Raw genomic sequence first — 12,095 nt, 5'->3', positions numbered from 1 at the left:
GTAGACACAGGATGCAATTCCTTAAGTTACAGCTTTAATCCATTAATCCTACTGCCATTGTAGACGATGTGTGTCGGCATCTTTGATGTTAGCGTGGGTAAAAATGAACTGCACATGCGCGGAGTTGGTAGGTAACCAATCACAGCAGTGACCTTTTGTCTCGCTTGCTCTTTCTTTGTCTCTTTTTCTAACCTATTATACACACACTATACATGGCGAGACATCTGACATCGAAACATACACTATATTGAGTGATTGATCTAAAATTGTATATTTCAAATGAGTCATCCAGTATAGTAAGTATGTTTCAGGGTCGCATCGCTACAGAAGCGATGCGACTGTAGCGCTACATAAGCGTGTTTCACGTTATTAAAGCGCTATAGTACCCAGACAGCACACATGTCCAAAAAACATTTAAAAGACGACTTAAAAACGTCTTAAAGTCCTCTAGACATCTTTAAGACATCTTTTAACCTTTTTGTGCTGTCTGGATAGCGCTAAAAAGTACGTTTCAGGACTTTCTGCTACAATTGTAGCGATCGCCATTTTTTCTGCTACAATTGTAGCAAAAAAGCTGTAGCGCTACTGTAGCGATGCGACTCCGAACACATCCAGTGTATGTTCTGATGTCAGATGTCTTGCTCTGTATAGTGTGTGTATAGGTTAGAATAAGAGACAAAGAGAGAGCAAGCGAGACAGAAGGTCACTGCCGTGATTGGTTACCTACGAAGTGTGCGCATGTGCAGTTCATTTTTGCCTACGCTGAAATTGCCAGAGTGCTACTGTATATACTGTGATAATACACATACATCAGCGTTTCTTCCGCCAAAAATTGGATTCGGCGTAACAATAATAGTGTAAAATGACTAAGCGAAAGCTGATACTTAAATGAAACGATGTAATTGATCGGCGCAAGTTACGCTTACGTAAGAGCCAGGGCACAAACATTGAGTATGTTTACACGGCGAGACACCTCCGATTAGACACAGTACAATTGGACACAACTGGCTTTGATTGGCTAATCGTACTGGTTACCCTAGGCATCGGTCGATATGATTGGCTGTGTCTAATCGTACTGTGTCTAATCGGGCAATTCCCTACACGGCAATGTTAATCAGGTTTAGTAACAACCGCTGTTGTAACTACTGGTGTTATATGCTGTGTAAACTGTGCTTTACTGCTGATGTTATTACATCAGTTGTAGTAACGTTACTCCTGCTGAGGAAAAGGAGTAGACTTACAAATCTGGCTTTAAGGCCCAGTTCCACAATCCAGTTAATCCGAGTTTAAGTAGCAAATGGACCAATCAGGACCCAGTTTAACGTATTAAACTCGGATTAACTCGAGTTGTGGAACAGGGCCTTAAGTCTGCTTGGAGGTTGACTTAGGCCGGTATTCATAGTCCAATTTTATATTTAAGATTGTCTTAAGTCTGGTCCGAGGTTGACTTAAGACCTCATTCAACCAATGAAATAGCTGCGTAGCGTTTCAAGCTCGAACTTAAGACAATCTCAAATATAAAATCGGACTATGAATATCGGCCATTGTCGTAGCGCCTTACGCCATCTAAAGGCTTTCGCACATGAATTGCCATAACCATAAACGTAAAACGTAAACTGAAGAACCAATCAGAATATTGCTTCAGCTTTATGTATCCTAGAAGACGATAGAAATGATGATAAAGGCTATAGCACACACTTTCCATAAGACATAACAGTAAGGTTTCGACTAATCGCGTTGCTTAATTTGGTTACGGACGGTCAAATTGAGCAACGCGATTGGTCGAAACCTTACTGTTATGTCTTATGGAAACTGTATGCTATAGCCTTAAGGTGCAATTTCATTGACGCTACTTTTTAGTAGACGTTAAATTGCACCTTTAAAGGGCATCACACACGAAATTGCATAGATGCATATGCATAACATAAGACTATATGGACCAATGAGCATCGAATATTATGTTATGTAAGTCAATATGGCAACTACATAACATAATACTCAATGCTCATTGGTCCTTATGATCTTATGTTATGCATATGCACCCATAGACATAGGCCCGTTTCTACCAACGCCGCTTAACTTTAATCTTAGCTTAACTCATTCTTTGTCTCCTTTTAACTGTTCTTTTAGAAAGAGACAAAGAATGAGTTAAGCTAAGATTAAAGTTAAGCGGCGTTGGTAGAAACGGGCCATAGTAAGTATAGACCGAGCATCCATTGTATAAGCGTTAAGCATACGAAAAGAAAGACAAAAGATGTAAGATGAGTTTCTTTCTCTTTTTAATGCCGAAGAAGTGGGGAGCATTTCTCCTCATCTCCTCGCCCCTCCATGACGAACCGGCGCGAGAAGATGTGGAGAAGTGCTCCCCACTTCTCCGGCATTGAAAAGAGAAAGAAACTCATCTTACATCTTTTGTCTTTCTTTTCGTATGCTTAAGGGCCTATTCAGACAAACTTGCATAGGTGCATATGCATAACATAAGACCATATGGACCAATGAGCATCGAGTATTAAATCGCTATATTGACTTACATAACATAATACTCGATGCTCATTAGTCCATATGGTCTTATGTTATGCATATGCACCTATGCAAGTTTGTCTGGATAGGCTCTAAAGGCCGCAGCACACACTTTTGCATAAGCGCATAACCAGAAGCATAAGGAAATTGATTGGTCCCCAAGTATATGCATAAGAAAATGAACCAATCAATTTTTGTATGCTTATGGTTATGCGCTTATGCAAAAGTGTGTGCTGCGGCCTTCACTTATGACTATATATGCACCTATGCAAGTTTGTCTGGATAGGCCCTAAGAAGTCCGATTGATCGATTTCCTTACTGATTACGTTTTGCTGCTTCCCATACAGCACAGAAGCTTGCATCGACATTGCTGCAATGTTACAACATTGCACATAGCAGTGTAATGCTGCAGAAATATTGCAGAGACATTATTTTGTAATATTACTTTAGTAATGTTGCAGCAACATTTTAATATAGCGAAAATGTATAACATATGTTTCTTTACTTGTCGCTATGTGCGAAACCAAACTTAACTAACTCGTAAACTTAACTAACTTAACTAACTTCGAATTTTCATCTAAAGTGGATATACCCTGCTGGAAATATGGGATTAAAGTCGATAAAAGTGAACTGAAAATTAATCGACTTTAATATACTTTGATCAATTTAATCGATGTTTCCAAAAATGTCGATTAAAATTTAATCGATTTCAATCGTTTTTCTTGTTTATCGTCTTCAATATCACTAATGAGTATTAATTTTAATCGATATGAATTGACTTTAGATGACAAAGATTTTTAATGTCTTTTAGTACGAAAATTTACAGTAAGAATTAATCGAACCTTATCGACTTTAATCCTTTGATAGTTTAATAGAATTTAATATTAATAAATGTAATTGAATTTTGTCGACTCCTATGCTAATATTACTAATTAAAATCGAATACATTTTTATCAGGAAATTTTGTACAAATATTAACTAGATTTTAATACATTTCAATCGCAATCACTGTTTTATCGACTTTAATGCCAATGATTGTCAAATATTGTAATCGACTTTTAGACACACTCTTTGTAATCAAATTTAATCGATGTCTATCGCGAAGTTTTATACAAATATTAAATGTACTTTAACACATTTTAATCCGAAATGCTTTTTTATCGACTATATTGCTACATATTGTGGTTCAAATCAACCCGATTTTACAGGTTTTTATAACTTCTAATTGAATGAACTTTAATGACAATAATTGTCATGTATTTTAATCGACTTTTATGGCAAGTGAATTGAAATGCAATCAATCCACTATACTACTGTGAATAGTGTCGCATGAATTTGTTTCGTGTGCGGGACTTACACTAAGCTATTGCATTGCATCAGATTTTTCTGCGCGTGTATGTAGTGTTTGTTCTTGTAATCAGTATATATTTTCTTTTTTTAGTAAAAGGTAAAGAAATAGAGTTCATTTTCAACATAATTATTGACATAGTGCACTTGTGATGATTTATTAAAACATTTGGCGAAAGGTTTGACATTTTTTTTAACCTATTTCAGAATGTACGCATACATAAAATTTCTGGACGGCCCGGTCCAGGGCAACAAGTACAGAGCACCTGCGAACAAAATCGATTTCTCTTTTACTGACGCAACATTTGATGAAAATAAAAAATATTTTGCTTATCACAAGGATGGTAACAAATGCAAAAGTCAAATAATATTTTTGACTGGTTGGTGTTTCATTGAAATATGATTATTCCCGGTTAGTATGTATACATTAATAAATAAATGTTAATCTTTTTAATTTCAGATACAGAAAAGGAGCTGGATCATCTGATAAATGCTAATAAAAGACAGAGAATCGTTCCAGTAAATAAATTAGACACTGCTAGCGAAAAATCAGATGCTAACGATGGAAAAAACTGTATTTCAAATCCTTCTGTAATTTGATTTGTTTATTTTCATGTATTTCTATTTTTCATTTTTTTTTTATATGCAATACACATACATAAATTGATGTTTTTTAGACACCATCTCGCAAAGAAATGTATGATAAATTGATGTCAATTAAAATAGAAAAGCTGGATATGTCGAAAACCAAACCGAAGGATGTAACATTAGATAATGGTGCAGATGAGTCGAGCACATTAAAGAAGAAAATTGACGACACGCCAAATAAAAAGGTTACTCATAATCATTTGTGTTTATTATCAATAAAATTAATTAGATAAAATCTTAAACTACTGATAAAATTTACTAAAATACAAAATTTTTTTAAATTCAGAAAAAAACCTAGCTTCATTTGGAAAAATTATTGGTATAAAACCAGATGATTTGGAGAACATTGTTAATGGTTCTAGCCAATTGAATCGTGGACAAGAACTTCATATAAATAATTTCAACAGTGAAGAAGAAAAGGTATACGCAATAATATTTATAACATGTGTAGATTCTGCAAACATAATAGTTAAAGCAATGTATTCATGATATTATTAGTCTTATTAATTATATGATAAATAATTGTATGGAATCTAAAAATAATTTCAGGCGAAATCATCCCTTAAATACAAGGAACGAGTGATAACTGACAACTCATTGGACGATGAAAACATATCTAATAACTCTAACCAGACAGATGATAAAGTGGATGTCGATGGAGACAATAAAAAAGCTGAAAATGAAAAGGTTTGAAGTATAATTTTGCAACATATTGATGTCTGTATGCATAACTCGGATTTATAAATATATTAAAAATTCATAATTTGACAAAGCATGTTAGATTTGCTGTAAACCAAATTTTTTTTCATTGATTGACTTATATTTTTATTTTTAATTTTTTTTTTGCATATAATTCGTAAGTTTATTTACATTTTAAATTTATATTTGTTACTTACTTTTACATTAATTGGTAGGCCTTGCAGAACAAAGAAAATATCAATCGTTTGAAGGTAATCTTAATTATAAATTAAATAATTTTTTTCATAAAACACGATACAAATAATTAATTACTTTCTATCTTTCGTTTTCTTAATACATACACTTCAACAGTTAAAATATTTTCCCTTTATTAAAACTAAATTATGATACTAAATTTTTTGTATATACATATTTATAGGTGAAAGTTTATACTAAACTTGAAGGGGACAACAAAATAAAGTATGTCAATGTGAATAAAGAATTGAACCAAGCAAAGAAAGATTTGGCTAAAGTTAAAAAGGAAAATATAAAGTTAGAGAAAAAGATAGAATGTTTGAAACAGAAATGTCAAGAGGCAACGACAGAAGCGGAGAAATATAGACTGCTAAATGTACGATTACAAGAAATACTTTTGGAAAAAAACGATGAGGAAAAGAGTAATTAATTTAAACCTAACTTGTTTTTATTGTAAAATAGTTTAAAGCATATATTTAATGTATAGTATAAATTATTTAATTATTTTACAATCATGCTCATTTTTGAGATACTGCTATATAGCAGTAATGTATATATATAGTAAGGTAATAAGCAATTGAAAAACGTGCAATATAAAAGTTTGAAAAATAAAATATTATTAAAAATTGTAGGTACACATTGGACGAAATCAATGGTTAGACGAAAAAGTGTATAACAATGTGAACAACAAATCAAAAAATCCCAAACAGTTTGTGGGAAATGTACTTGTTGCAGTTTTTGGATCTGAAATCCTACAAAAAAGTACAATAACCGGTAGAGCTTCCAATAAAATGAATTCGAAGGAAAAGTTTAACCAACTAGATCCTACTGTTGCAGCTGCTTGCAAAGGTATGAATATATTGTTTCATGCGTAATATTAAAAAAAATTTTTTTACTAGTAATGAAAATACATTTTTTTATATATTTATAAATTTATAGAACCATCAATGTTTAATTACTCTTATGAATGTAAAAACTGAAAATACATTATTCTAAATGGTTTGAAAAGCTGCAAGTAAAAATAATCAAAATTTTTATTTTCAGATGCATATGCACATTGGCTTGAAACATTATATGCTAAAATATTCCCCGACTATCATCATGAACTTGAGTTTGCCAATTTTAATGAGTATGCCTCTAAAAAAATATCCTACTTAAAACGACCACCTAAAGAAGTAACAAGTAAGACCGAAAATAATTCTAGACAATAAAAATTAGACAGTAACATTTTTTAAATAATATTTATTGTTTAGAACAACGAAACAAGACCAGTGAAGAAGAGCAGACTGAAAGTACATCAAAACGTCAGAAAATGAATGTGACACCCGATCAAACTAATAACTCAGAAAATTATATTGAAAACGAAGATAAAGCTGATGAAAATGCTGAAGAAGGGGAGCTCAATCAAATTCGCTAATGATGGCGAACTATCTTCTGATGTTGACGATTTGTCTCCTGTCGAATTTGAATCGTAGATGCTTTTAGATAATTTTTATTTCCATTAATAATTATTAATATTTAAAGTAACTTATTATTTATTTAAATATTCTTATAACATTAGAGTTAAATTAAAGTGTGTTTCTATTAAGAGCAACAAGTACAAATGAATACCAAAGACGAATAATTTTGATACGTTATTTGTTATAAAATATAACTTTCGACCGATTCGTGCAATATTTCCTCAACGTGCAATTGGATCTCCACAACTTTTTTATTGCATGGTTACAAAATGTGAGGTTGTTAGAATATTACTTTGATATAATTCAAATACATTATAAAGTCATGTCATGAAATCGGTCCCTAATTTTTCTTTACAAAAATTCTAAATTCGAAAATTAACCCATTGCTTTCAATCTTTTAATTTTCTAAGCTTTGTACAAAAAAAATGAATAAAAAATTTTTTACTCAAGTTTCACTAATTTGTTTTAATTCGGTGGCACCTGTACTTTATTTTCAAGGGTTTAAAATATGTTTAAGTTTTTATTAATATCGTACGGAAACAATTTTGTTAAAGTCGATTAAACTCGATTTGTTACTTATATAAATGGGTTAAAAGCGATTGTTATCGTTTAATTCGAAAAAGCCGATTAAACCCGATAAGTTAGTTAAACAAACGGACTAAAAGCTATTAAAAGTTATTTTTACAATTAAAGTCGATTAAGTTCTATAATGTAGAAATCAATGTTAAAATTCGCCATTCAATTCGATATAATTTTTAATCGACTTGAATTGTATTGTTTATCAGGGATTCCTTAGTTTAATCTAGTGTAATGTACTTTTTGTAATAAAATTATTAAAATCGATTTAAGTCGATTAAATAATTCGCTGATTTCTATCCTATTTAATCCGACATATTTTAATCGAGTTCAATAAAGTTTAATGCAACATGAAAATTTAATACATTCCTATGGTAAAAATTGGGTGAAGGATTCACATGTTAAATCGATTAAATTTTTTTTATCGACTTTAATCCGATATTTCTAGCAGGGTAAGGCCTACAAAGGACTAATGTAGTAATTATATTTCTTGTCTTGTATCAGTTAAATTTCTGATAAACTGACTTGATTTATTTAATATTCTGAATCCTAATAAGAGACCTAGATTATTAAACAAATAATTTGTTTAATAATCTGAATCCTTCGTCGGGATTCAAAATATTAAACAGATTTTTCTTCATTGAATATATATATTATTTTATTATCTTATAGAACATTTTATTTCATATTTTATTTTTATTTTTCTGTACATTATTTCTATGTATTTTTCACATACACATATATGTGAATGGATCTTAACAATTTTTAAATAAAAATATGTAATGAATTCTAATTATTATTCATGTTTGTTCTTTTATATTATTGTAAGAGTATATAAAAACATAAATTTAAAAACTTGATATAAATAAATGTTTGCAATGATTTTATTCAAGATAACATATTATAAAGTCATATCTAAATATATATATATATACCTAAATATATCTAAATATATATATATTTAGATATGACTTTACAATATATTATTTTAAATAAAATCATTGGAAGAAATAGTTTTTGATAGATGAATCTTGAAAGTTTATAAAAACATAAAATAAAAAATCTTGATGCAAATAAGTTTGTAATGATTGTATTCAAGATAAGATATTGTAAAGTCATATCTAAATATATATATTTAGATATAATAAAATCTATATATATTTAAATCTGACTTTAAAATATATTATCTTGAATACAATCATTACAAATTTTTATTTATATCAAGATTTTTTTATTTTATATGTTTCCTATAAACTTCCAAGAATCATATATCAAGAATGATTTCGAAAAAATGTTTTATATGCAATATTACTACATTATTACAGCAACGTTGCATTTTTTCAAATATATTGCAATATTGCTGCGACATTTCGTTATAATATTACAAAAAGCGGACATCTTAACTTTGCCGCAACTTTACAGCAATGTTGCAGCAAAGTTTCGCAACCGATTTACAATATTGCAATGTTTCAATGAAATTATTCTACAATATATTTGCAATCTTTCTGTACTGTATGGATGATGCCAATCTGTCATAATCTGACTGAATCTATTAACAGATTACTAGTATTTTGCTTACTGAGCAAGAAATCAAAAAAATTTTTTATTACATATTCTTTGGTATATAAAAATAATATTATCAACATATAAAAATCTCTAATGCATTTACAATTTAATAAAGTACAAGAAATTTATAAGTAACTGCAATAAAGGAAAATAAAATTAGTGTAGTAAAATATTATACAAGCTATGTGCTTTTTAATAGAGAAAATGTATATTTGTAGCCATTGGAAGCAATCAATATGTAATACAAGATCGTTTAAGATCATTCAAATTCAAAAAGAGCGCAAATGTTTTAAATTTTCAATTCTTATTAAATAATTTTCTTTTTCCAGAAAAAAACTTTATACCAAAGGGCATTTTTCAGCTAGCGACACAGAGGACACAGTGTAATACAATGAATCATTTCATCCTTGTTTAAATTCGGCAATTAACAAGGATGAAATGATACACTGTGTCCTCTGTGTCACTAGCTGGAAAACGCCCAAAGATTTTACATTGTTTTTTATTTATTCTTGTATAACCTTTTTTAGTATTATGTTTCTTTTGTCTTATATTCTTTATTACATATCTTCATAAATTATATCTTTATTTAGTTTTACACATATATGAATATATGGAAAAATAAACTAAATTTTGAAAAATTTGATTATAAATACTATTATTCTATGTAACTTATAAGATTCATTATTTGTATTATTCGATTATCACTCATTTATACATACATCACAATCAACAAATTATAATATAATAAATTTATACAGAGATATTATATTAAGATCAGAAATAATGTATTAATGCATTCATAATTATCTTTAATATATCTTGATATATTTTAAAATGTAATATAATCAGTTTACATCATTATTTGTTAATTTAAAAAATAATTTTTACTTGCAAAATTGCAATACTCCTTAATAAGTCTGCATAAGCTTCTATTATCATCGATGAACTTTTCTATGTAATTTGGGTGTAGGAAGTATCTTGAGAAGAATAACAAAGTGAGCGATTAAATACCCAAGTAATGCACCAATTATACAAGGAATTGGCCAAGCTTGCCAAGGACGATCCCAATCCAAAGGATTCACAATAGCACCTAGCCATGTGCCTAATATTGTTGCTTGTATAATGGTCCTTAAAGCATCTGCAAGGATATTGTTTTTTTGAGAATAAATTCCCATTAAGATATCCAATGCATTATCCACTCCTACATGTAGACTGGTAGCAACAAAAGTTAAAATAATCAATGTAAATACAAGCATTGTTGTTTCTTCATGATCAGTCAATACAGGTGCACCAAACAAAATAATTATTATGTAATAAACTATTGACAATATAAATGCAGTAAGTAAGAATTTAAGAATCTCTTTCAAATTCTTCATCCAGGATTTCTTGGCTTTTGGTGAATTTCGTTGTTCATTCTTAATAATAATAGATGTCTCCGTTTGAAGCATAGGAAACAGTAATTTAATTGTTTCAGCGAACATTAATATTAATAGTACAGGTAAAAATTTGTATTTACCGACATTGCATAAATTATCATTGAATTTGACTAATATCAAAATTCCAGAAAGATAAATGCAAGTAAAGGAACAATAAGACAGTAATAATCTCTGTTCCGTTTTGTTTCCGATACCCATTTAGTTGCAATATTCGTGGAATTTGTTAGATTAATCCTTGTTTAGGCTCCACTTATGACTTTTTTTTATATAAAAAATGCTTTCAATTCAAAAAAGTTATAAGAAAACTGTATACTGTTATATGTTTTATCGAACGTATTATAAGGTCTGTTCTTTTCAGCTGCACTGCTGCACTAGTGCAATTAGTTAAGATGCGGCCTCATTGACGCTAAAAAGTAGCGTCAACCATTGGTTGAACAATGAAGCAACTATATTTACCTCCTTGTTCAACCAATGATTGACGCTACTTTTTAGCGTCAATGAGGCCGCACCTTTAAGCGGCCTTTTTATTGACGCTAAAAAGTAACGTCAACCATTGGTTGAATAAAGAAGTAAGTAGTTGCTTCATTGTTCAACCAATGGTTGACGCTACTTTTTAGCGTCAATGAAATTGCACCTTTAGAGTGAAAGAAAGCATATTTGTCTCTTTCTAACTTATTGCACTAGTACAGCAGTGCAGCTGAAAAGAACAGACCTATAGAATATAGCAGAGACACCTCTGATTAGACACAGTACAATTGGACACAACTGGCTTTGATTGGCTAATCGTGCTTGATCGTGCTGGTTTACCTTAGGCATCGGTCGATATAATTGGCTGTGTCTAATCGTACTGTGTCTAATCGGGTAATTCCCATATAGGATGATGAAAGAAAACAAGAGCTGTGATCTGATAGAAAGAAGCCTAGGGTGCAGTCCCATGGAGCGTATCGTGCGTATCGCTGATTGCGCGTATTGAAAATCTGACCAATCGCAGACGTCCCGCTATTTTTGATACGCGACAGTTTTGTTTCTATGGTCCCATGGAGCGGAATTAGCGTAAGCGGAACAGTAGTTCGCCAATCACAAGACTGTTCAGTTGAAAAAAAATAACGAAAATCGTTTCGTGATTGACTATATTCGTATTGAGTTGACCGACAGTCAACGTTTTCTGAAAAAAATTCTTTATGGAATCGTTTGTATTTCGTATGAAGATGTTTGAAGCAATTAAAAAGATTTGTGAGTCATCCTTATAATTTTAATTAATTAATATTTTTTATTGTGTAATTAGCCGACATAGATAAAGATAAAAAAATTTTTACATAAAACCGTTTGTATTTCGTTTGAAGAGTTTTGAAATGTAATTGAAAAGGTTTGTGAGTTATTAGATTAATTGTAATTAAATATTTGTGGACTGTGAACCGAGCCGGAAGCTACATAAATATGGATGCTTCCATGTTTGATTGCGATTGATCGATTTATTATGGTTACAACTGAAATTCTTTCATGACTAGAGACCCTATAAAGAGAGACTCGCCAACTCATTCTGGACTCTGATTGGCTGGAGTTTTCATCGTCCAGGAAGTGCACATAGTGCCGTCCATGTTACACCATT

General features: G+C 30.7%; 2 protein-coding genes across 2 annotated transcripts; one reads left to right on the top strand and one right to left on the bottom strand.

Annotated features, from left to right (window-relative positions):
* Positions 1-4,075: 4,075 nt before the first annotated feature.
* LOC105251740 (pentatricopeptide repeat-containing protein PFL1605w-like) lies at positions 4,076-7,282 on the top strand. The gene is made up of 10 exons (XM_011258720.2): positions 4,076-4,211; positions 4,328-4,458; positions 4,545-4,644; positions 4,802-4,935; positions 5,065-5,202; positions 5,430-5,465; positions 5,633-5,824; positions 6,081-6,297; positions 6,493-6,630; positions 6,702-7,282. The coding sequence occupies exons 1-10, from the start codon at positions 4,076-4,078 to the stop codon at positions 6,863-6,865; spliced, it is 1,386 nt and encodes a 461-aa protein (XP_011257022.2). The 3' UTR covers positions 6,866-7,282.
* A 2,622-nt stretch (positions 7,283-9,904) lies between these two features.
* Positions 9,905-10,849, bottom strand: LOC105251739 (glycosylphosphatidylinositol anchor biosynthesis protein 11). Its single transcript, XM_011258719.3, has one exon. It carries the CDS (start codon positions 10,682-10,684, stop codon positions 9,986-9,988), a length of 699 nt encoding a protein of 232 aa, XP_011257021.1. The 5' UTR covers positions 10,685-10,849; the 3' UTR covers positions 9,905-9,985.
* Positions 10,850-12,095: the final 1,246 nt, after the last annotated feature.

Source organism: Camponotus floridanus, unplaced genomic scaffold (genome assembly GCF_003227725.1).
Source record: "Camponotus floridanus strain SB8 unplaced genomic scaffold, Cflo_v7.5 scaffold36, whole genome shotgun sequence".
NCBI classification, from domain to species: domain Eukaryota; kingdom Metazoa; phylum Arthropoda; class Insecta; order Hymenoptera; family Formicidae; genus Camponotus; species Camponotus floridanus.
The sequence above is the reverse complement of the archived record's forward strand: the minus strand, read 5'-3'. Positions and strand labels throughout refer to the sequence as shown.

Coding starts and splice junctions, on each gene's coding strand:
- LOC105251740 (XM_011258720.2), top strand. CDS start 4,076: ATGTACGCATACATAAAATTTCTGGACGGCCCGGTCCAGGGCAACAAG. Junction 4,212..4,327: donor TTTTGCTTATCACAAGGATG/GTAACAAATGCA, acceptor TTTTAATTTCAG/ATACAGAAAAGGAGCTGGAT. Junction 5,203..5,429: donor AAAAAGCTGAAAATGAAAAG/GTTTGAAGTATA, acceptor ATTAATTGGTAG/GCCTTGCAGAACAAAGAAAA.
- LOC105251739 (XM_011258719.3), bottom strand. CDS start 10,684: ATGGGTATCGGAAACAAAACGGAACAGAGATTATTACTGTCTTATTGT.